This window comes from Saccostrea cucullata, unplaced genomic scaffold (assembly GCF_032062105.1).
Source record: "Saccostrea cucullata isolate Sc308-1 unplaced genomic scaffold, CSIRO_AGI_Scuc_v1 ctg40, whole genome shotgun sequence".
NCBI lineage: Eukaryota > Metazoa > Mollusca > Bivalvia > Ostreida > Ostreidae > Saccostrea > Saccostrea cuccullata.
This window is the reverse complement of record NW_026933337.1, coordinates 489700-511364: the sequence shown is the minus strand read 5'-3', so window position 1 is coordinate 511364 and position 21665 is coordinate 489700. Positions and strand designations below refer to the sequence as shown.

Here is a 21665-nt window from a genome sequence, read left to right as displayed (position 1 = left end):
CTGGACACTCTCTCACAGTCATGTCAAAAGAATGAAAAAGGGAGTTCTAGAGAAGACATGAATTGAGTCCGTCATCCTTAAATGCTTCCATTACATTGTGCACACTAGCTGCATGCTTTTATCAGATGCTCCCAATTAAAATTTCTCCTCCTTGAACCCTCAGCTGGTTAAAGTAAATAAAGTTAAATGTGCTCTAGATCTGCGGACTTATAAATTAGTTCTGTGAAGTATGTAGCAGAATTTTTTTTCCCTTATCAGCTGGCTTATTTCTTCAGATGCCATCTTTTGATGTGTCGTCTTTTAGGCTACTGTATCGATTGCACTAGAGCACTAGACTAAAATCTATGAATATTAGCATAAATTACTGTTAGGGAAAGATTTGAAATAGAATTTGAAAAAAAAATTAGATTTATTGTAGATAGTCTGAAAAAAAAAGTTTAATGAGTTAACAATGTAGTGTTCACCATTTGGTATATTCTTTTATCATCTGAATATAAATATTGAAATTCTGTATGTAGCTGTGGTATATGTGTACTATGGTGTGCCATCTTCTGTTTACAAATACAGTAAAACTTGGCAGACCCAGATGTGGATTCCAAAATCTTGCCAATTACAAAATCAAAATTTTCTGTCCCTTCCATTGCATTTATATTGTTTACAATATTGTCATATTTGGATTGTTGTCAGATCTCACAAATTTCCATGCTATGTCTGGATTATGCAACTTTTATTTGTTTATATATACGTGTATATATTTTTAAGGACAAAGAAATTCTATGTAATAATTCTTTATAAGGAAAATCACTTTCACCTCGACCCAGGGTTGAATTCCCCACCCACAGAATGCGTCTCCTACATGTAGTAGTGTAGGAACAGTTGGCTACACTGCTTGGCTATCTATATAGGCAAGTAAAAAAAAACTTGCTTTGCATACAGATAGAATTCTTGCGGTGCCACCCTACACCACAGTCATTACGAATGGAAGTGGGATACAGTTATTTTGACATTAGTTTTATTTGAGAGTCATTACTGATACACTTTGCAATGAAATTAATATTGTTTTAATTAAAGCACTTAGTCTTAAAATAACATCAGCTTCCAAAAGTGAAAACATCCCAAAATAGAAAGCGCAGAGAAATTTACAAAGAGATACTCATGCCCATGCCAGGATAGATGTTAATTCACAGTTAAAAAATGATCAGGCACTGAATTCTGAAGAACTTTTTATTTTGAAGAACAAAGATATCTCTGAGTAATTTTCTATACAGCTTGCTGCAGCAGCCTGAATGAACCCTGTGATCATCGTCTGTCACTTTATCATTTATTCATGCAGTGTGTTATCAGTGTATTTCACTGCCGACTGATTAAAATTAATTTATAGAAGAGGTGGAATATTTGATTGGGTGTACACTGAGTTTGATTTCAGAACTTTTTTTGATGATTATAGTGTAGTTTGTACATTAACATGTTATAAATGGGGTTAAATGTTCTGACTTACGGTGCACCTGTCATATGCAGAGCTAATGAAGAGTTGTGAGGAGGTCACATGGACCACCTCCTGGGAATTTAAGATTAATGTCAGAGTTGAAGTTATTAAAAAAAATGACACACCAATAAGACCCCCCACCCTAAAAAGAAACATACTCCAGGTGAGTAACCTCCACCCCCTAGGACCCTAGTCCCTACCCCCACCCCTTTGCAATGAAAGCTTGGGATTGGTTGATTATATCTTTTTTGAGAGGAATAAGTATGCATGGATCACTCAATCTCCCAAAGTTAAAACATTGCTGTGACGTCATCCCTTTGTTCTTGCAGTCTAAAAATTTACCTGTAGCCGTCCGATAATAATAATTACCAGTCTGATAATATATTATCAGACGGCAATGATAACAAAATCGGACGGTATTTAAAAAACAAGAAGAAGAGTGAAATTAAGGTTAGATATGTCCAGAAACCCCCAATAAAAATGTTAGAAAAAAATCAGGGAAAGCAAACGCAAGGATATTAAATTGCTACAAAATAGCAAATCCATGAAAAAAAATCCAAGTTTAATCCTTTCCCAAAATTAATACTTTCCACTCTTTAAAAGAATCTTTGAAAAACATCACTTTTAATTTCACTTTGAATAAGCGAATTTAAATCCATTTCTGCAAAAGAGTCTGCAAAACTCCTTATTTTATGCTTGTTCCCCGATGGCCACACTTTCAAAACCTGAGAATATTTCAAATATCTAAACTAAAACTTCAGGGTAAAAATCCGCAATTTTACTTTCCATGGTGATGGTATTAATATAACCCAAAATTATGTCGGTATCAATGTCAATTTATGCACCTCATAAATAAAATTGTTCCCCCAAAAATCTTTCACCACCGGACTCCTGTCATGCTAAACTGAATGAAATGAAACAAAGAGTTCACTCACTTTTTTTACTGTCTCATTTCTTTTATCTACTTATCAGACGGGTAAAAAAACAATGGATGCCTAAACTCCCATTGTGTTATTATCGGACTCCTCCAGGTAACTTTTGGACATATGCCTCATACTATTCTATATGTAAAATTATCAGACAGTTTTCGGTCCTAACGGGCCTCAAACAGTCTGATAATTTTACATATAGAACAGTATTCGGCATATATCCATTACAGAATTCCCAAATCCCATGATGTATTATTATTTGAAATCAAACCTAAGCTGCTAATATTCTGACATGTTTATTTTGCTCTTGCCCTCTCTTGTAGGGATATTTTTGTCTGATCTAATTATCAGTTTAATAGTGTTTGGTCTATTTCCTTTAAAAAAAAAAATTGATGAGTCATATTCATTTTGTTTTGTGTTATCTGTAAAATTGGAACATAATTGGCTTATTTTCTTGTCAACTACTGGATGAATTTCAACCAACTTTTTGTCCTTGAGGTTAGAGTACAGTGTATTTAAATTTGCAAAAATATGTCAAAAACAAGGTCACACCTTTCCCATATTTAGAAAAAAATGTAGGAGGTTCATTTACAATACACTTTTCAGAAATGAATTATAAACTGTTTTTAAGGAAGCCTTTTTATGGAAGCTTCCATTTTTTTTGTATTGACCCTAGACTTCCAAGGCTCATTACCATGCATTCAAACTTTTACACAGGAAATTATGATAGTAGATAATATTTAAAATTTCTAAATAAAAATCTTCAAAAAACATATGTCTTCAAATTGATGTGCAAACATCTCTATATATGTATATAGATTTAGTTTTGTTTTTTTAACGTATAGTTTTTTGGTATGGAACGAAGAATCATATAGATTCAAACATTTACACGTCCTTGAAAGATATCCCATTTAAGTCTACAAATTGCTAGTCTTATGTAAATTACTTGTTTTGTTCTTGTATATTTCTCCTTTGGTACTGTGTGTATACCCCATCATATACGAGGGGTGTTAGAAAAGTTCGCGGACAAGTTCTATTGTGAGCGCCCTATTTCAAGGAAACCGGTCAAACTTTCCAGATAAAATCTTTACCTTTTTTCCAATAAATATACAACACTTTGGTGCTCTCCGGTGATTATTGAAAAATATACAGCTTTTTTATTCTGATAAAACTTGCTTCACGGAGCATGCTATATTTTGGCACGTTTACATCACAAAGACTCTTTATTAAAATTTAAGATTGCACAATTGTAGCGCAAAGAGATTTATGATATTTTACCTGCCGCTAAAGTATTCATGAAACGTCACTGGGAGAAATTTTGAACTAAATTGGAGGGTATATGACTGTTTTATAGCCGTTTATAAATGATCAACGCTTAAAAACACAGCCAAAAATCGGAACGTCATTGAGCGTCATGGAGCACTGCACTAGGTAAAAATTGTGTATGCAGACTGGAAAATGCCTAAAAAGAGATTAATATGTTCAAGATGCTGCCGGAAATTTCCTACACCTACAATGGACAAGTTTTCAAATGGTTGTAGCTTCAAAAGAATAGAAGGATTAACATTTTGAATGATTAACTCCACCGATACTTCAATACCCCTGTATCGCATGGACGTTGCGCTGCGCCTATATGGTTTTGCATAGTTTCCATACCAGATCGATTAACTGCATAGACTTTTTTTAAGATCTCAATAATATCCGAATCAGTACAAAAAACACTATAGAAGAAAAGTAACATGTCTTGATATAGATATTTAATTTTAAAGTAGAAAAAAAAGATAAGAAATATCTGAAGAAATGAAAGATTTATAGAACTGCGACAAAACTTAACGGGTTGATATCTGGTTGTCACGTCGCCTTACGTCAATTGATTGCTCCGTGAATCCCATAACCTTATAGTAAAAATCGTTGTAAATTTGCAAGATTTTATAATATGGACCTGATATTTTACATACCAATAAACAAAATGTAGGAATTTATTCAGACATAGGTCATACTTCACAGTACACAACAGATTTTCCGTAATTCAATGTGTCCGCGAACTTTTCTAACGACCCTCGTATATATGTATTTATCCTCTCTTTCTTTCAGAATTGACATTGACACAGGTGCCCAGCAGTAAGTCAGGTGTATGTCAGTGCCCGGAGCACCTGTTTACCTGTGGTAACTGTGTATTCTTTATCTTTCAGAATTGACATTGACACAGGTGCCCAGCAGTAAGTCAGGTGTATGTCAGTGCCCGGAGCACCTGTTTACCTGTGGTAACTGTGTATTGTTTATCTTTCAGAATTGACATTGACACAGGTGTCCAGCAGTAAGTCAGGTGTATGTCAGTGCCCGGAGCACCTGTTTACCTGTGGTAACTGTGTATTCTTTATCTTTCAGAATTGACATTGACACAGGTGCCCAGCAGTAAGTCAGGTGTATGTCAGTGCCCGGAGCACCTGTTTACCTGTGGTAACTGTGTATTCTTTATCTTTCAGAATTGACATTGACACAGGTGTCCAGCAGTAAGTCAGGTGTATGTCAGTGCTCGGAGCACCTGTTTACCTGTGGTAAATGTGTATTCTTTATCTTTCAGAATTGACTCTGACACAGGTGCCCAGCAGTAAGTCAGGTGTATATCAGTGCCTGGAGCACCTGTTTACCTGTGGTAACTGTGTATTCTTTATCTTTCAGAGTTGACTCTGACACAGGTGCCCAGCAGTGAGTCAGGTGTATGTCAGTGCCCGGAGCACCTGTTTACCTGTGGTAACTGTGTATGTATCCCCCATCACTGGGTCTGTGACAAGGATGATGACTGCGGCAACCACAGGGATGAGGATTCGTGTGGTAAGTCCAGGGAGTGACAAGGAAATAACATATTTTAGAAGGTGGATGACTGGACTGATAGCAAATGAGCAATTTTAACAAAAGATAATTGAGACATGGTTCATGTTGATATTTTGATTGCAGTAAAACAGTTATTTTAAAAAATCTCCATTTCAGTTATGAAGTATGAAGTTTTCAAAGAAATTTTGGTTTAAGAAATGAATTCCATGATGCTTGTAGGAAAAAAACGACTCAATTAGTTTAGGTTATCATATGCTATTTAAGTTCATGTTATGTGAAATTGTATCACATTATGGCACATATAAACAATGTAAAACTGGCAGTAAGACATCAGTGTTCAGCTGGCAGTTTCACAATGGTACAGGATATGCTATAAACATGATAAACCAGCTTCCCTTTGTGTTCAACTTACCTTTTCAATTATTGGGAGGAATAAGAATTGTAAAATTAAATGAGTACAACACATCTGTTCATTTAAGCTAAGTAGCATAAAGCAAAGGATTCATTACTGCATTGTTTGAAATTAAGCTTAATCTAACATAAAACTACAAAGGAGCACATACAAGCAGACATAAACTTGATGAAGTAAAAATTGGTTTAGATTTCTCAGAGCTGCTTTATGTCACATTTCTCAGATTTGATCTGTGTTTCTATTCTCAGATTTTATTTTTGTTTCATTTCTTAGTTTTAAAATTTGTGTTTTAAATTTCAAAGGTTTAGCTCCATCTTGCCCAGATGATTATTTTACCTGCCAAAATCATAGATGCGTGAAGACAGAGTGGTTGTGTGATGGGGATAATGACTGCGCAGACAACAGTGATGAGCTAGGGTGTGGTGAGTGAGATTTGTTAATTATTGCAAACCATACCAATCTCCCCTCCCCCCTTACTAAAAAGAGGGGTATAGAACATACAAACTGTTTTCACTGTTATGTGATAAGCAGTGAACTGTGTGTCAAACAAGCAAAGTTTCTATATCTTTTTTCATTGGTCTGCACCTTAGGGTTTTGGCTTTCATTTGAGATATTCTTGATCATAAAATTTAAAAATATCATATAGAGTAAAATCGGTTATAATGAGGTCACTGGGACCTGGGAAATTACTTCGCTATATGCGTAATTCGTTATATCCTTTTAAGTGATTAATAAAAATTATATATTTGGGGATTCACAAAATCTTAGCTATATCCTCGATTTCGCAATATCCATGTTCGTACTAAACGAGTTTTACTGTATATATGAGAAACTAATCTGGATCATTTTACTTAATATTCTTAGTTTTGGTGTGCAACTGTATATAATACATTTCTTCAATATAAACAGACAAACCTGATGCACAGAACTGTACCAGCCAGGAGTTCCAGTGTAACAATGGTAAATGTATTCCAGAGAAGTGGAAGTGTGACCATGACGATGACTGCGGGGACGGGTCAGATGAAATATGTGGTAAGTACATCTGTACTGTAAGGACGGGTCAGATGAAATATGTGATTAGTACATCTGGACTGAGGGGATGGGTCAGATGAAATATGTGGTTAGTACATCTGTACTGAGGGGATGGGTCAGATGAAATATGTGGTTAGTACATCTGTACTGAGGGGATGGGTCAGATGAAATATGTGGTTAGTACATCTGTACTGAGGGGATGGGTCAGATGAAATATGTGGTTAGTATTAATGTATCCACTTTTGAGTCCGTGCACCTCCATGACACTCCTTATCATTTTTTAAACAGAGAGAATGAAGGTGCAAAAGACTTTAATGATTAACATTGTTGCTGCTGCTAAAATGAGATTTGTCATCTTGTAGATCATTTCAAAATGCTCTACACTTAACAGTCAGGATAAATTAATCTCAAGACACTTGCAGATACCATTTTCATAAAAAAAATTCAATTCACACAGCCAAGTTTTCCTTATATCAGCAGGTTTCTCGGCCACCTGTGGTCCTAACCAGTTCCAGTGTGGGGATGGTATGTGTATCCACAAGGGCTGGCGGTGTGACAAAGATGTGGACTGTTCTAACGGAGAGGACGAACAGGATTGTTGTAAGTCTCATACTGATACTGAGTGTGGATGCAAACTCCTGAATAACTATTGTAGTATTTTTTTTTTCAATGCTTGGACCTTATTAATTAAAGGAGAGATATTTATAACGTTTATCTTTACATCAATTTAAAAAGCTTTTGAAAGTAATTGCTGATAAGCCAAATTGCAGCAATCAAGAACTGTACCAAATAATACATAATAACAAACATTTTAAAATAATGCTGTTGAGAAGTTCAAAATAATGATTGCATATAAGTTATACTTACTTGGAATTTACAAAAATACCACCATTTTTTTTCATACATCTTTGTAGATGCTGACCAACTGTTCTGCAGCAGGCAGGAGTTTCAATGTTTACATTCCAAAAAATGCATTCCAATGAATCTACGTTGTGATATGAAAAATGACTGTGGGAATTGGGAAGACGAGATGGATTGTGGTAAGATAGGGCTACATGTATACTTTAAAACAGCATGAATTTCTTGCCATGAAGATTTTTAAGTCTGCTTCCTTCATTGTTATACACTGGACTGGATATCGAATAACAGTGATATCTCAGTTACCATGGATGGCCAAACCAGTTTGAGATGTCTTTTTTTTTTCGTAAATGATCTACTTATTAATTATTTTATAATGCATTTCTTGGTCTTCTTTCAGGTGTTACAGAAGATAACTGTGGCTTCTATGAGTTTGCTTGTAGTAAAGGCAGTTGTATTGACAGAGAATGGGTGTGTGATGGGGATGTCGACTGTGAGGACAAGTCAGACGAGACCAACTGCAGTATGTATTAAATTTATCAGGAAGAAAAAGCCCTCTCTTGGGTTATATAATTATTGTAGTTATTAAATTAATATTTATTGTCTAGTTATCAGAAACTTAATATAAGCTTAAAAAATGAAAGGAAAAAAATACCAGCTTAATTGTCTTTTACTCACACTCATTTGATGAAAGTGGAGATGGACAAACTTAGCTTAAGTTTTGAGCTCTAATTACTTCGTCGCAATCTTTTTTAAGAATTGAAAGAAAAATGAGTCTCCGGTTAGTTCTCCCATCATGTATCTAGGTAAAGAACATTAATCTGAATCTCTTCCAGCATTACCAGTGTGTAGCAGTGGTCAGTTTACCTGTGACACTGGAGCTTGTGTGAATGAGACGAAGAAATGTGATGGGAATTATGACTGCCCCGACAACAGTGATGAAAGAAACTGCAGTAAGTGGATCAAAAATACCTACTGATGATTTTGTCTTATAGTGCTTATACAAATGGCTTGTGAGAAAATTCATAAATAAGGACTCTGTCTTTTAATAAGGAATTAACATGTGCTTTAGATGTCCAGTTGGATGGCTGTAAAACCATACTACTTATTATTCAAATCTTAGGTGTTGACCACTGAGTTTTTTTTTGTTTTTTTCATTTTTGGGGCTTTTAAATTGACATGATTATAATCAATTTTTGATTATTTTTCAGCTTATAATGACACCAAATGTACTGGACTGGCCTCATTTCAATGCAACAATGGAAAATGTATCAGTATACAGAAAGAATGTAATGGTGTGGATGATTGCAGAGATAGGACAGATGAGATTGGGTGTGGTCAGTAAATAACAACTCTGTAATCTAATGCCAATAAAATATGTAAAAAAGTATTTAGGGATTTCTAGAAAGCAGTAGTGTAAAAAAGGAAAAATTTAATTCCCCTAATTAACTTCACAGTTTTGTTTAACTAAGAGTACTGTTAAAATTTCCATTCACCATATTTAACTAATATACCCAAATCGTTCAACTTTTAACCCTTCCATAGAACCATATACAATGTACTTGACAGTATAAGCTTGTATATATACATGTATTTTATCCATTGCTAACTTTGCATTCTTAATTTTGTTTCATTGGTCTTCAATTACTATGCCTTAGATTTATTAAAAACTGCAGTCCTCAGTTTCAGAATACCATTCCAATAAAAAATTGACAGAATAGTTTGTTTTTTTTTTTACACAGTTGAGGAGGATGTGTTGGTATTTGCTCGGAGACAGTCTGTCCACATGATGTCATTATCAAGCTTTGAGTACCACACTATTCCTGTACTAGACATCAAACACTCCATTGCAGTGGACTTTGATCCTGTTGACAAACAAGTATTCTGGTCAGACAATGAACAAACAACCATCAGCAAAGTCTACCTAGATGGCTCAGGTAATACGATCATGTAAAATACTTTATATTTGCAAGAACTTTATTTTCTTTATGATATAAGCAAGAATGTCCGCTTGCAAAATTTTTATGTATGTGTATAACTTTTTCTCAAAGATTATAAACAACAATAACCAGAATTCAAACAAAAAAAATGTTGTTTATAAGTTGTCATGAATATTTATTGAGCTACATAAGTATGCATATATTTTTCAAAGCCATACTTTATATATATTAAGCATATAATCTATTGATACTTTTTTTTAGATTAAAAATTTTATTTTCTGATGATTTGTTTGGTATATAACATGTATAACATTAGTAATATTTTTTAGGACAAAAAATTGTGAGCACAGGGATTTCCCATCCAGATGGCATAGCAGTAGATACAGTGAATCGTAAACTGTATTGGACAGATACAGGGAAGGATACAATAGAAATGTCTGATTTAGATGGCAATCAAAGGAAAACTATTATCACAGACCATTTAGATGAACCAAGAGACATTGCTGTGGACTCAAAGAACAAGTATGTCACAGTATTTCTTTAAGGATATTGAAAAAATATCTACATGTACTTTGATTTTGCCCTATTTTAAATTTGCTGATTTGTTACAAGGGCGAAAGGGGGCAAAAATTTCCCTTTATACAGTAATTGCTATGTACAGTCAAACTTCATAATCTCAAACCTGATGGGGCTGAGAAAGAGCTTTCAAGATATCCAGGGATTAGGGATATCGAGGTAAAAATACTTGAAGAATATGTGGTTGAGACTTCCATGACACTTTGACATATCCATGATATTTGAGATATCGGAGTTCGAGATACTGAAGTTCAACTGTATTTGTATTTTGATTAATTTATTGAAGTTTAGGTTTCCTTCATACAGTGAACTTAAATTTTTACTTAATGTGATATTATCTGACATTTTACAGAAAGATTTACTGGTCAGACTGGGGGAAGGTGGCAAAAATAGAGAGAGCCAACCTGGACGGCTCAGGAAGGGAAGTGCTGGTAAACACTTCTCTAGGGTGGCCCAACGGAATAGCCCTGGATGTCCAGAATAACATGATCTACTGGGGAGATGCAGAGCTGAACAGAATAGAGATGGCTAACATGGACGGATCTAACAGGGGTGTTTTCATGAGTACTGATGTACCACACATATTTGGACTTAGTTTACTAGGTTAGTGTATCTTTGTCTGTAGAATATCTGCTTTATATGAGCTCATGTGTGTCTAAGAGTCAAATGAATTTTTCTGAAAGACCTACATGTATATGTCCAGCATCTTTCATTGTTTTGACATTTTACCAAACCATGGGGCCAATTGTCAAACAATCTTGGAAAAAAAATGGAGAAAAAGTTCTCAAAATTTTCACTTCATTTATTCTGATAGTCACAAAGTTAGAAAATATATTCTCATGTAGATATAACTGAATTATTTCCATTTTGAAATGTTTAGTATAACATTGTTTTCACAGGGAAGTACTTATATTGGACTGACTGGCAGAAGCGAGTGATTGAGAGGGTGAACATTAACTATAACTATGACCGGGAGATCCTGTTGACCAGTGTAGATGATCTGATGGACCTCAAAGCTTTCACTGTCAAAAAGAAGAAAAGTAAGTTTTATAATTACAATAAGTGCTTATGTAAAGGAAAATTTTGAGTTTTATTTTTAAGTCATGTTTTCTAGTGAAGTTTGTTATTCTTCTGCTGTCAATGTTTTTCATTTTTGACTTCTCTAGAAAACCCTTTTTGACTATTTGTTTTCAAATCAAATTTGCCAAAAAAGCCCCCTTGAACAAATAATATTCAATTTCTATTTAATGAAGTAGCGAAAATTCTTCAAATACATGTAGATCTTCAGGGCAAAAAAGTAAAAAAACTTTCATTGCAGGTAAAAGCATCCTTACCATAACATTCAGTGCTTCAAGTTTTCATAATGCTTGCCAGTCAAATGCAGTGGCCTATGGACCTCATTTGATAAAGAAAAAATCAATGAGCAGATATATAGAGAACTTAAGAAATGGGGGAATTTCCCATTAAAAAGATAATTTATAAGATGTATAGATTATTATGATTTTGTTGTGCAGATCCCTGTAAATCCACCCAGTTTAAGTGTCAGTCCGGTCAGTGTATTGATAAGAACCAGAGATGTGATGGGGCCATGCAGTGTGTGGACCACACAGACGAAGTGGGCTGTAGTAAGTTAATGTTTTCAAAATTTGTGCTGTGGGTCAACATGGTCAATGAATAACATCATCATGTTAAAAATGCAACAATTTCATAAATAAGTTAACAATATTTTTTACAGCATAAAATTCAAAGAAATTATGTACAAGTTGGAATACTGTAGACATACTTTTTTCCACGGGGTCATAATTCCGCGGAATCTCTATTTCTGTTCAATCCGCTGGTAGAAAATTATGAGGATATCTTAAAAATCTCCTTATATGCCTTATATTTGTATTAAGTTCAATGGGACAAATTTCCGTGGAAAATTTGTGACCGCGTACATAGCGTAAATTAATACCACGCGGAAAAAAGTACTTCTACAGTACTTTGAAGTAAGGTACATTCTGTGTTATATAGGTTACACCAAGCTCAGGGTGTGCAGTATAGACCAGTTCCACTGCTCTAATGGTCAGTGTGTCGGTAACCAGAAGAAATGTGATGATGTGGACGACTGCGGAGACAACTCAGACGAAAGCGGATGCAGTATGTTAATTTATACTAGTATCAAAACTTACCTCATCTCTTACTTATTCAATATTTTGTGCTCAAACTGTACCCCCAAAAGTCCATCATGGGAACCCACAGATTTTCTCTCCATCATATAGTGAAACACACTAATAATGAAGTGCCATGAATGGAAAAATTTACTTTGTTAGTAATGAAGCTCTTCATATCCATTAAGTGTTCAATACATTTAAAGTATGAAAGTATAAAGGGGAATGAAAATCACTTGCCTATAGCATCAATTCATTATAAGCACTTTAAGCATGTTTTATTCATTGAATGTAGTATAATAGAGAGAAAATCCATTGAGTTTCAACAATATCCAAAAGTCTAAATTTCTGTGGTACATTCTTCTGAAATGGTAATTTGATGAGAGTAAATTTGCATTACTTAGAGTTGTCAATTTTTCAGATACACTAGGAGAATCCTCCTGTAAGGATAACAATGGAGGATGTGATCACCTGTGTCAGATTAAGCAGATGGCTGTCCACTGTTCGTGTCGTAGTGGGTATCAGCTGATCGGGGACTGGCGGACGTGTCAGGATATAGACGAGTGTCAGTGGGAGGGGACGTGCAGTCAGCGGTGTACCAACACCCCAGGGTCGTACCACTGCTCCTGTGTCCCGGGCTATCAGTTAAAGGCTGACAACAGGGGCTGTAAAGCTGAGGGTAGGGGATTTGTATAGCATATGTACTGTAAATCACTTTTAATTTACCAATTTTTTTTGGTCCATTTGCTAAAAAATTTCATTTAATTGTACTTTTAAAGATTATATGGAGCAATAACTAAAATTTTTTTTTTTTTTTTTTGCTTTTGCTTACAATCTTGCAAAAGTGAGATGACAGTTTTGAAACAATGATGTTTGATAGGCAAAAATATCAATTTTGTATGAGTTGTGCAGAATCATCATTATGATTAGTGTTGACCTGAGAGTATTTTAAAGCCCTTTGTTTATAAATTTAAATAGATACACATTGTTGCTTTCATCATTTACAACTTGTTGAAACAGAAAAAAATTATATATATACATATACACGTATATGAAATGCATATAGATGTTTAAATGGCTATTTTTCAGGTGGAAAAGCTTACTTGATCTTTGCCAACAGAGTGGACATCCGGAGAGTACTGACAGACAATGCAGAACACGACTCCATTCTGCAGGGTTTACAGAACGCTATAGCCCTGGATTTCCACCTCACCGAGGGCTATGTCTACTGGTCTGATGTAGCTCTGGACAAGATCATGAGAGCCTTCATTAATGGCTCTAAACCAGAGTCTGTGGTGGAGTACGGACTCAAGAGTCCAGGTAGGAGAAATCAACTCAATGGAGACTGGTTAATCCGGACTCTGATAATCAAAATACTTTGCCTCTCAGACAATTGGTTGGAAACATAAGTAAAATTTATGTCTACTAATTATAAGAGATTCATTTTAGTAATTCAGATGCTTATCATCTGTGGATTAAGTAGAACAAAATTTTTGGATTTTCTAAAAAAGCTCTTATTATTATTGAGGATGCTTGCTTCAGTAAAAAAAAAATAACAACTCTAAAGCTTTTTCGTGTAGAATTGTACAAATATTACAGTAACTGTGAAATTATTTACTTTTGCAGGTTTTTGATTTTATGGATCTCTTCTTTTCATGAAAAGACTCGAAATTACTGATTTCACAGTACATTTATTGAATAAATTTTGGCAGGTGGTCTGGCCTTAGATTGGATCCATAACAAGCTGTTCTGGACTGATTCTGGTACATCTGTTATTGAAGTCATGGATCTGGGTCGTAACAAGTATCGTAAAGTACTCATCTGGAATAACATGGAGAAGCCCAGGGCTATTGTTGTTCATCCTAGGCTTGGGTAAGTTTAAATTTGGTCTCTGGACTCATAAGCATTCAATTGCAAAAAGATACATTTTATATAGTACTTTTGTGAAAGTGATTAATTTAGAGCAAAAACGTATTATAAAAGACAGAATCTTCACACATATGATACAAATCTGAAAATTCACTTCATTTATTCCTTTATGCCTTTGTATTCAAGATTTTATCTAATGTACATGTATGTGTACCATTTTAGAACACATTTAAAATTGATGGGTAAAGAAAAATCCCCTTTAATGAGCTAAACACTACTTTTTGACCAGGGTAATATTTTGGACTGACTGGGGCCACATCCCTAAGATAGAAAGGAGTTACATGGATGGGAGTGGGCGTGCTGTGATAGCCAATACCTCGCTGTTCTGGCCGAATGGTCTGACACTGGACTACACCACGGACAAACTGTACTGGGCTGATGCCAAACACCATGTCATAGAGTGTTCCAACCTAGACGGCTCCTCCAGAAGAACTGTCATAAACTCAGGTAAGGCATTTCACTTGCTCTTCAGGAATTGGATCAGTGTAAAAACTAGTCTTTAAATGAAGATTGAAATGATCAAGCATTTTGTAGAGGTATACTGAAAAGAAATTGCCACATAACAAGTAATATTCCTATTCTTCATATTCTTCACTTTGTTTTGTAAGAAAGTTTGGTGAACATGGTCAAGGATATTATTTGGGCAAAAAGATATTACAAACCATCAGATAGAATCTATGGTTGAAAGAATGATAAAATGAGTTTTTTTTCCCATTGATACTCATAGGCCTACCCCATCCGTTTGCCCTGACCCTGTTTGAGGATGAGTTATATTGGACAGACTGGCACACTAAGAGTATTAACAAAGCTAACAAGTTCACAGGAAATGATGTAGAAACAGTTCACAACAGACTTCATTTTCCTATGGACATACACAGCTTCCATCCTCAGAGACAGCCAGAGTGTAAGTACAGGTTAATTAAGACAGAGAACTTGCAGGTTGCATCAGGGGATGCTAATCACTGCTTATGCTTCGGATGTTACATTGACCTATATTTTTGGAAGACTTATCAGGTAAAAGTTACTGAGAAGGTCCATTCATATAGGATTAGTCTGTATGCCATAAAAAATAAACATTTAATTACATGTAATCCATTTCAGCTCCAAACAGATGTGGTCAGATCAATGGGGGCTGTAGTCACCTGTGTTTACCCAGCGCTGTAGGATTTACCTGTGCTTGTCCTTCTGGGCAGCACCTACTGTCCAACAAACGCAACTGTACCAAAGGTAAGATAATCATATGTACCAAGGGTAAAATGACTTGCACCTATGGAATATCAGAACAGTTACCTGTGACAAGATACCATACATTTGTCATTTACAAGATGCATGTATCACACGTAAGTATCAACTGCTAAAAATTTGACTTTAAAAAATCATTAGTTTTACCAGGTAATATGTCATTTGAACGTATTTTCAGAAATAAAGATAAAGTTTTACATGTGTGTCACCCATATAAATAGTCAGGACAATATATTTTACTCACTTTGTATACTGTATACAGGGTTATTTCCGCATTTTGAAACAATTTTGCCCAGTTTAAAATTCGTCCAGTCACAGTTTTGTTGTAGAAATTATACTGTGTTCTTTTAATTCCCCCCGTTTTAAATTTGCCCACCTGTAAGTAGGGCTAAAGGGGGCGAAAATAAAACGGGGGCAAAAATTTCCATGTACATGTATACAGTTTTCTTTTTCTCTACTTACAGATATGGCCACTTTCTTGCTGTACTCTACATCCACCGAAATTCGCAAAATCAACATGGACCCAGCAGCAGGTGTTGACCGCTCTGATTCCATTATTCCCCTGTCTAAAGTTGGACATGTGATTGGTCTAGACTTTGATGCTGAAGAGGAATACATGTATTACACAGATACTAGCCACAAGACAATCAGTCGTGCCAAATGGGATGGAACTAGAGAACAGGTAGTCATTTGTGAATTGTTAAATCATGAATACTTTGGTAGTTTTTAGCTCTACTGGTCAGAGACCAGAAGAGCTTATGCGATAGTAATGCGTCCGGCGTCCGTCCGTCTGTCTGTCTGTCTGTCCGTCTGTCTGTAAACAATTTTTCGAAATGCTACTCCTCCTACAATTTTAGTCTGATTTCAATATTACTTGGCACACAAGTAGACTACACTAAGATACATAGAATAGTGCATCGGTTTTTGATTTTGATGAACGGTGTTGCCATGGTTACTAAAAATAGAATTTTCTGTGAAATTCCTTAAAAACGCTACTCCTTCTACAGTTTTGGTTTGATTTCAATATAACTTGGCACACAAGTAGACTACACTAAGATACATAGAATAGTGCATCGATTTTTGATTTTGATGAACGGTGTTGCCATCGTTACTAAAAATAGAATTTTCTGTGAAATTCCTTGAAAACGCTACTCCTTCTACAGTTTTGGTCTGATTTCAATATAACTTGGCATACAAGTAGACTACACAAAGATACATAGAATAGTGCATCGGTTTTTGATTTCGATGAACGGTGTTGCCATGGTTACTAAAAATAGAATTTTCTGTGAAATTCCTTAAAAACGCTACTCCTTCTACAGTTTTTGTCTGATTTCAATATAACTTGGCACACAAGTAGACTACACTAAGATACATAGAATAGTGCATCGGTTTTTGATTTCGGTGAACGGTGTTGCCATGGTTACTAAAAATAGAATTCTCTGTGAAATTCCTTTAAAACACTACTCCTTCTACAGTTTTGGTCTGATTTCAAAATAAGTTGGCACACAAGTAGACTACACAAAGATACACAAAATACTGTAGATCACTAAATTTTCGCGAGATAGTCATTGACTCTTTTTAAGCGAGACATAATTTTCACGAATTTTAAAAATTTCTTTATATAATCTTAATGAATACTATTATACGCGAGAATGAAATTTTCGCGTGCTAGTTGTTTCGCGAAAATACGCGAAAATAAAGTCTTCGCGTATAAAAAGTGATTTACAGTAGTGCAATGGTTTTTGATAAGTACAAACCAGTAGAGCTACAGTCTCGACAGAGACTTCTGGTTGTGTATGCCAAGAAGTAATCAGACATTTAAAATGTATTTGTTCTATAATATGTTCTATCTGTTATATGTTAATATGTTCTATAAAAATCATAATATTACACTTTATTTCATTAGAGCAAACCTCTTTGGTTGGGTAAGTTAAACGTGGGATAAACAGATTTTAACATGAATATATAAATGCTGCATTGACATGGATATTACATGTATAATTATTGACCAGTTAAGGGAATAATATAGGCAGCATTGTATACTTGTATATAAATGGCAATCTTATCTGTGACCTTGATTGAAAAAGCCAAAATCATAGCTGTTTTTAGCTCTACTGGTCAGAGACCAGAAGAGCTTATGCGATAGTAATGCGTCCGTCGTCCGTCCGTCTGTCTGTCTGTCCGTCTGTCTGTCTGTCTGTCTGTAAACAATTTTTCAAAATGCTACTCCTCCTACAGTTTTGGTCCGATTTCAATATAACTTGGCACACAAGTAGACTACACTAAAATACATAATTTTGTGCATCGGTTTTTGATTTCGATGAACGGTGTTGCCGTGGTTACTAAAAATAGAAATTTCTTTGAAATTCTTTCAAAATGCTACTCCTCCTACAGATTTGGTCCGATTTCAGTATAACTTGGCACACAAGTAGAATACACTAAGATACATAATTCTGTGTATCGGGTTTTGATTTCGATGAACGGTGTTGCCGTGGTTACTAAAAATAGAAATTTCTTTGAAATTCTTTCAAAATGCTACTCCTCCTACAGTTTTGGTCCAATTTCAATATTACTTGACACACAAGTAGACTACACTAAAATACATAATTCTGTGCATCGGTTTTTGATTTCGATGAACGGTGTTGCCGTGGTTACTAAAAATAGAAATTTCTTTGAAATTCTTTCAAAATGCTACTCCTCCTACAGATTTGGTCCGATTTCAGTATAACTTGGCACACAAGTAGACTACACTAAGATACATAATTCTGTGCATCGGTTTTTGATTTCGATAAACGGTGTTGCCGTGGTTACTAAAAATAGAAATTTCTGTGAAATTCTTTCAAAATGCTACATCTCCTACAGTTTTGGTCTGATTTTGATATAACTTGGCAAACAAGTAGACTACACTAAGATACATAATTCTGTGCATCGGTTTTTGATTTCAATGAACAATGTTGCCCATGGTTACTAAAAATAGAAATTTCTGTGAAATTCTTTCAAAATGCTACTCCTCCTGCAGTTTTGGTCTGATTTCAGTATAACTTGGCACACAAGTAGACTATACTAAGATACATAATTCTGTCCATTGGTTTTTATTTTGATGAGTGGCAAGGATCATTTTTCTATTTATTGCTGATTTAAAGTCTCAAGTCCCAACTGCTACTTTTCTCTTCCTTTGTTTTAAGTATAAACCAGTAGAGCTACAGTCTCGACAGAGACTTCTGGTTTCCTTAATCATGCTCTACCTAGGCATTAATTAAATTCAAATCAGTTAAAGGAAAGCTTCTGTTATTGCATGGCATTAAAAAATTAGATTATAAATCAATAATAATTAAGTACCTTTGATTATTGTTTTGATTGTTATCAAAAATATTGTAATGTATTCCTTATTTCATACTCTGATTTTGTCGGAAAAATTTTTAATCATGACCTCTCCTTGAATGATCAATATGTATGGCTGTCTTCCTAGCTGTCCTTTTCCTGTACAGTTAAATTGTCCATGTTGAGGGGTTCAGAAGAAGGGATAGGGTGGATTTGATGCATGAGTTATAATCTATTCTGTTCATTTATCACTTTGTCTCTAAATCCTTAAGAAGTATGCTACTCCAACCTATGAGCTCTAATGAACTCTACTGATTGAAGTTTGCATCCACTAATCTCTCAATATGAATGTTTACCGAAGATTCTTTTATTGTGTTGTTGACAGGTTCTAGTGGACACGAGGTTGATCGTCCCAGCAGGCATTGCTGTTGACTGGGTGGGGAGGAAACTGTATTGGACAGATGCTGAATTAGACATCATTGAAGTGGCCAACTTGAATGGAAGTGTTAGAACTGTTCTAGTGTGGAAAGGAATGGATCAACCCAGAGACATCATTGTAGACCCAGAAACAGGGTACTTCTGTAATTGTGCATAAGAAATGGATTGATCTGTTGACTTGTTTTAATTGAAAATTTGAAAATCAGGTACCCATTTTACAAAAGAACTTACAACTAAGGTCAGAAACCTCTGATGATTGTAAAATCATTCAAAACTAATAAATTTGGTACATGTACATACATGTATTATATTAAAAAAAATCTTTCTTTATTCTTCTTAAAGGGATGAGATACTTTTATAAGTTAATTTAAAAAAAAAAAGAACATCATTTGCAAAATTATTTTTAGCTCACCTGAGCCGAAGGCTCAAGTGAGCTTTTCTGATCACATTTTGTCCGTCGTCCGTCTGTCCGTCCGTCCGTCTGTAAACTTTTCACATTTTCGACCTCTTCTCAAGAACCACTGGGCCAATTTTGACCAAACTTGGTACAAAGCATCCTTGGGTGAAGGGAAATTGTTAAAATGAAGGGACATATCCCCTCGCAAGGGGAGATAATCAAGAAAAGACAAAAATAGGGTTGGGTCATTAAAAAGTCTTCTTCTCAAGAACCACTGGGCCAGTAAAGCTGAAACTTACGTGGAAGCATCCTGGGGTAGTGTAGATTCTTAATTGTTCAAATCATGACCCCCGGGGGTAGGGCGGGGCCACAATGGGGAATCAATGTTTTACATAGAAATATATAGGCAAAATCTTTGAAAATCTTCTCAAGAATCACTGGGCCAGAAAAGCTGAAACTTATGTGGAAGCATCCTGGGGTAGTGTAGATTCTAAATTGTTCAAATCATGACCCCTGGGGGTAGGGCGGGGCCACAATGGGGAATCAATGTTTTTACATAGAAATATATAGGAAAAATCTTTGAAAATTTTCTTCTCAAGACCCAATGGGCCAGAAAAACTGAAACTTATGTGGAAGCATCCTGGGGTAGTGTAGATTCTAAATTGTTCAAATCATGACCCCCGGGGGTAGGGCGGGGCCACAATGGGGAATCAATGTTTTACATAGAAATATATAGGAAAAATCTTTGAAAATCTTCTTCTCAAGAACCACTTGGCCAGTAAAGCTGAAACTTATGTGGAAGCATCCTGGGGTAGTGTAGATTCTAAATTGTTCAAATTATGACCCCCGGGGATAGGGCGGGGCCACAATGGGGAATCAATGTTTTACATAGAAATATATAGAAAAAACTCTTTGAAAATCTTCTCAAGAACCACTGGGTCAGAAAAGCTGAAACTTATGTGGAAGCATCCTGGGGTAGTGTAGATTCTAAATTGTTCAAATCATGACCCCTGGGGGTAGGGCGGGGCCACAATGGGGAATCAAAGTTTTACATAGAAATATATAGGAAAAATCTTTGAAAATCTTCTTCTCAAGAACCACTGAGCCAGAGAAGCTGAAACTTATTTGGAAGCATCCTGGGGTAGTGTAGATATTGAATTGTTAAAACCAGGACCCCCGGGGGTAGGGCAGGGCCACAATGGGGAATCAATGTTTTACATAGAAATATATAGAAAAAAATCTGAAAATCAAAGCTGAAGCTTATTTGGAAGCATACTGGGGTAGTGTAGATTTCAAATTGTTAAAATAATGATAAGTGGGATAGGGTGGGGTCACAATATGTATTACCAGGGGGAAATCTGGTAAAGAACAGAATGGCCAAAGCTTCTCAGGTGAGCGATGTGGCCCATGGGCCTCTTGTTTGATCTTAGCTTGTCATAAGTTCTATTGTAAAACTGGACCCAGTGATTTCAAGTGTAACAAATTTGTATTCTACACTCTTACCAGAATTGAAAGACTTTACTTGATTAACATGTATATTTTTTGTTTTACTATATAATGCATTTCAGGTAGATACATGTATTAACATAGTCTTGCTATCTTAGGTATTTGTATTGGACCGACTGGGGTAAAAAACCAAAGATTGAAAAGATAGGCATGGATGGAAAAGGAAGAAAAGCCATTATAAAATCCGATCTGAAGTGGCCCAATGGTTTGGCCTTGGACATTGAAGAAGAGAAGCTTTACTGGACTGATGCTGGGACCAGTGTTATAGAGTGTTCTGATTTAGACGGCAAGAACAGGAAGGTAGGTCTTTACAAACATGTGAATGAAAGTTTTTTTGTTTTTTTGTTTTTTTTTTTTATAAGAAGTGTATGTATATTGGTGCAAACATTGAAAATTGCATTTTTTTGTGGACTGCAACAAATTTTAAGTTTTTGTCACATGCCTATGATATACATATTTGTGTTGTAATTTGAATTCAACTTACAAGTATTCTTTCCCAAATATCTTAATTTATTTTTATTATCCAACAATAACTACATGCAAAATAACTTGTAAGAGTAAGGTTGTAATATGAAATTAATTTGGACGTATGAGCCTTCCTATCTTATTGCTGC

General features: G+C 35.3%; 1 protein-coding gene across 4 annotated transcripts in view; it reads left to right on the top strand.

Moving 5' to 3' along the window:
- Positions 1-21665, top strand: part of LOC134238026 (low-density lipoprotein receptor-related protein 4-like) — a 36141-nt gene that overhangs the window by 2255 nt on the left and 12221 nt on the right. Inside the window, exons 2-26 of one of the 4 annotated variants that reach the window (XM_062720163.1) lie at positions 4706-4722; positions 5017-5035; positions 5134-5250; positions 5965-6084; positions 6572-6694; positions 7175-7294; positions 7609-7734; positions 7953-8075; positions 8389-8505; positions 8764-8889; positions 9295-9489; positions 9822-10014; positions 10421-10671; positions 10968-11108; positions 11583-11693; positions 12082-12207; positions 12640-12897; positions 13308-13538; positions 13931-14090; positions 14377-14594; positions 14875-15051; positions 15249-15374; positions 15854-16071; positions 19096-19283; positions 21150-21351. In XM_062720163.1, coding sequence (XP_062576147.1) covers positions 4706-4722; positions 5017-5035; positions 5134-5250; positions 5965-6084; positions 6572-6694; positions 7175-7294; positions 7609-7734; positions 7953-8075; positions 8389-8505; positions 8764-8889; positions 9295-9489; positions 9822-10014; positions 10421-10671; positions 10968-11108; positions 11583-11693; positions 12082-12207; positions 12640-12897; positions 13308-13538; positions 13931-14090; positions 14377-14594; positions 14875-15051; positions 15249-15374; positions 15854-16071; positions 19096-19283; positions 21150-21351 — 3803 coding nt within the window. Of the gene's footprint in view, positions 1-4705; positions 4723-4901; positions 4938-4999; positions 5036-5133; positions 5251-5964; positions 6085-6571; positions 6695-7171; positions 7295-7608; positions 7735-7952; positions 8076-8388; positions 8506-8763; positions 8890-9294; positions 9490-9821; positions 10015-10420; positions 10672-10967; positions 11109-11582; positions 11694-12081; positions 12208-12639; positions 12898-13307; positions 13539-13930; positions 14091-14376; positions 14595-14874; positions 15052-15248; positions 15375-15853; positions 16072-19095; positions 19284-21149; positions 21352-21665 lie in introns of all 4 variants that reach the window. The other 3 variants (XM_062720159.1, XM_062720161.1, XM_062720162.1) reach the window with 3 other exon arrangements.